Source organism: Primulina huaijiensis, chromosome 3, assembly GCF_012295235.1.
Source record: "Primulina huaijiensis isolate GDHJ02 chromosome 3, ASM1229523v2, whole genome shotgun sequence".
NCBI classification, from domain to species: domain Eukaryota; kingdom Viridiplantae; phylum Streptophyta; class Magnoliopsida; order Lamiales; family Gesneriaceae; genus Primulina; species Primulina huaijiensis.
The window spans coordinates 28,009,893-28,013,652 of record NC_133308.1 but is presented as its reverse complement, the minus strand read 5'-3'; the positions used below and the strand labels follow the sequence as shown (position 1 = coordinate 28,013,652).

The 3,760-nt window shown below is 39.4% G+C and overlaps 1 protein-coding gene across 1 annotated transcript; it reads left to right on the top strand.

Annotated features, from left to right (window-relative positions):
• Nucleotides 1-946: 946 nt before the first annotated feature.
• On the top strand, nt 947-3,451 carry LOC140974345 (protein SHORT-ROOT-like). The gene has a single exon (XM_073437737.1). It carries the CDS (start codon nt 1,662-1,664, stop codon nt 3,198-3,200), a length of 1,539 nt encoding a protein of 512 aa, XP_073293838.1. The 5' UTR covers nt 947-1,661; the 3' UTR covers nt 3,201-3,451.
• The last annotated feature ends 309 nt before the right edge of the window (nt 3,452-3,760 follow it).

The following is a 3,760-nucleotide window of genomic DNA, read 5'->3' as shown; positions in this document are numbered from 1 at the left end:
GAAGATAATGATCTCTCTTATATCGAGTGTTCACGTCAAAAGAACGAAGTTGTCGTCGCATTAAATCTGTGGTAAATAAAATTAGGTTAAAAAAGTGAGGGGTTCGTTCAAAATTTTCCGAATTGAAAAACCTACCCATGCATGAAGCATCGATTCACCATTTGTTTTTTCTTGGTATTTATTTGTGGCCAAAAGAGTTTGGTACCTAAATTTAAAGTTGAGACTCTTTCCAACGAAAAATTCTTGGGAAATTATTTGAACCCAATTTAATAAAATGACTTTAAAAAACCCTGACCGGCCTAAATAGATCGATAAAGAATTTGGAACCTTTCACTTCACATTTTGTCTCCATTTGAAACGAAATACTATGTATTATTTACTCATTTCTCGAAGAAGACAACAATAGTCCAAAGAAGGAATTTGGTGCAATGATTGGAAGATATAAGAGGAAAATAAAATTAAGGGAATAATTTAATCGAACTTGTGGTGTAAGACTTGCATATTCATATCCATCACCAATATTTATCTATAAAATATAACATTTTTTTGTTAAAAATTGAATCAAAATTTGCATAAAGTATAGCACAACAAATATCAATTGAATTGGTCAAACGCACGAAACCGTTGGGGAGTCTTAGTCTAAATCAAGTAGATGAATCAACTTTTCACGCACTATAATATTTGCAACTTTGCTCGAGCTGGGAAATAAGCCATCAATATACAACATGGAGTGGAGTGAAAAAGTGAAGAGCATGCCCTAGATTTTGGGGAGATTTATATGAAAACCAATATAATATATGAAATGATATTGAGATAACAAATATATAAGAATGATGGGTTATTTTGTAGTAATAATTATATAAAAAAGGAGATTAAAGTGGGAGATTTATTGACAGAGTTTGGAGAGGGATTGGGGGGCAGGGAATGTGGGTGAATTGTTGTGTTGGTGATGATGATACTGCACGCCGGCAGCTTTTTCTTGTGTCTCTCTCACAACCCATTGTCACGCCTACTCCCACTCACTCATTCCACCAATATTATATATGTAAATCTCCACAAAAAAATACACAGTTTTGGGTGTCTTTTCTCTTTCCTTCACACACAAAAAACACACACTACAAGGGGTCTATGAAAATCTCATCCATTGAGCCACTTGATGCAAATGCTTTTGTCACTTTTAAAATTTTCTTCATCTTTATAAATCTAGCTACTTGGATAACTATATGTTGAATTTGAGTGTTGTAATCTTTTAGAGTAGTACTTCTTCATGTGGTACGCAATGATATTAGTGGTAGTATAATATCAAATGTTGAGTAGACGACTTTGAAACCATTCATCCACCTCACCATTCCACTCCACTTCATCTCTTCCAATGGATTCCACCATAAAGAAGTTGGAAATAAAATCCCAAAAAGCTTTATACGTAGAAAAATTCCAATTTCAAGATTCTCCTTTCTACTTAATTCAATTCCCCAGTATCTTATTTCTCACCAAATTTACATAAAAAAAAGGAAAAACAGAGAGAAACAACTCCATCTTTCTCACCTTTAATTTCTCCACTCCAACAATATTACTATATATTCCAACAGAATCACAAAACCAAAACCAAAGCCAAAGTTTGAATTTTTATTTGATGCATGTGTGGGTCTCCTCTTGATTAGATGGATACTTTGTTTAGACTCGTAAACCTCCAATCCGATCAGTCTCTCAATTCCAGCAGAACTTCCAGCAGCTCGAGATCCTCCAGGCAAAACCCTTATCAGCAAGAAGACGAAGAATGCTTCAACATTTTCATGGATGATGAAGATTTCTCTTCTTCTTCTTCCAAACACTATAATCCCTATCCCCACCACCAACTCCACCAACAGCAGCAGCACCATACTGCTTCGAATACGCCCACTCCCACCACCACTACCACCACCGGCAGTGCCACCCCGACCCACCAACATTTCTATGATCAGTCTGCCGATCAATTCTCTTATTCTCCGGCACGTGACGTGACCCTCGAATTCGCTGCCTCACTTTCAGGGCAGAATAGCAGGTGGGCTTCTGATATTCTCTTGGAAACGGCGAAAGCGATAGCCGACAGAAACAGTACTCGCGTACAGCAACTCATGTGGATGCTCAACGAGCTCGGATCGCTTTACGGAGATATCGATCAGAAACTTGCTTCTTACTTTCTCCAAGCTTTGTTTAGCCGCATGATGGATTCCGGCGAGCGCACGTACCGGACACTGATCTCCGCGTCCGAGAAGAACTGTTCTTTCGACTCTACTAGAAAAATGGTGCTGAAATTTCAAGAAGTTAGCCCGTGGACTACGTTCGGCCATGTTGCTTGCAACGGTGCGATAATCGAAGCATTTGAAGGTGAGAGCAAATTACACATAATTGACATCAGCAACACCTTTTGCACGCAGTGGCCTACTCTTCTTGAAGCCATAGCCACGCGTAGTGACGAAACCCCACATCTGAGGATCACAACCGTCTTGGTCAGCAAATCTGGAGGCGCAAACGGTGGCGCGGCGGGGGTGCAAAAGGTTATGAAAGAGATCGGCAGCAGGATGGAAAAGTTTGCTAGACTGATGGGCGTGCCCTTTAAGTTCAATGTCATACACCATGCAGGTGATTTATCTGAACTGAATTTAGCTGAATTAGATATCAAAGAAGACGAAGCACTCGCCATAAATTGTGTGGGGGCATTGCATTCCGTGGCAACAGTTGGTAATCGTAGGGATTTGTTGATATCCATTCTTAGGAGGATGCAGCCTAGAATCGTGACGGTTGTTGAAGAAGAAGCTGATCTTGATATCGGCGTTGATGGGCTTGAATTCGTTAGGGGTTTTCAAGAAAGTCTGAGATGGTTTAGGGTTTATTTCGAGGCATTGGATGAGAGCTTCCCGAAGACAAGCAATGAGCGTTTGATGCTTGAAAGGGCAGCCGGGTGCGCCATCGTGGACCTGGTGGCGTGCCTGCAAGCGGAGTCTGTGGAGAGGAGGGAGACGGCGGCGAGGTGGTCGCACCGCCTGCAAGGTGGCGGATTTAGACCGGTTTCTTTCAACGAAGAGGTATCCGATGATGTGCGCGCCTTGTTGAGGAGGTACAAGGATGGATGGTCGATGATACAAGGCTCAGATTCCACCGGAATATTCCTTTCCTGGAAGGATCAGCCAGTGGTATGGGCTAGTGCGTGGAAGCCTTGATGGTAGAGAGGACTTCCCACAAGAAAATGCTCACGAGGAGCCAGCCACACGTGTGTCTCGGGTTTTAGTTGGCACGTGCATGGAAGGAATTTGTGAAAATATTGGTTAAATTTCTTGGAGAAAAATATGAAACAAGGTATTATTGGTCTTTATTAATTTTTGAGGGGTTTTACTTATCATTCTCCCACTTGGATTTGGATAGAATTAATCTACTTTTTAGTAATCTTGTTCCAACTTGTGATAATTTTTGCTATATTTTCTCACATCTTAGTATGCCAATTTCAAGAATGCAATATAAGTTATGAATTCTTTCCAATTATAATTGATATATCTCAACCTAGACTAAATCAAACACCATTTGCAAGGCAAACAAATATTTTAATATATTAATAGTGATGATTACACACATATCCTTTTAATAAAATTCTTTTTTTGTAAAATTGATTTGACATTAATTTTAATAATGTACTAGTTTAATTAAATGGAGTTGGTATTAGGTTAAAGATGATTTCACTAAGAATATTGAGAGCTAAAAAAAGTGTAGTTAATCACTAAATTCA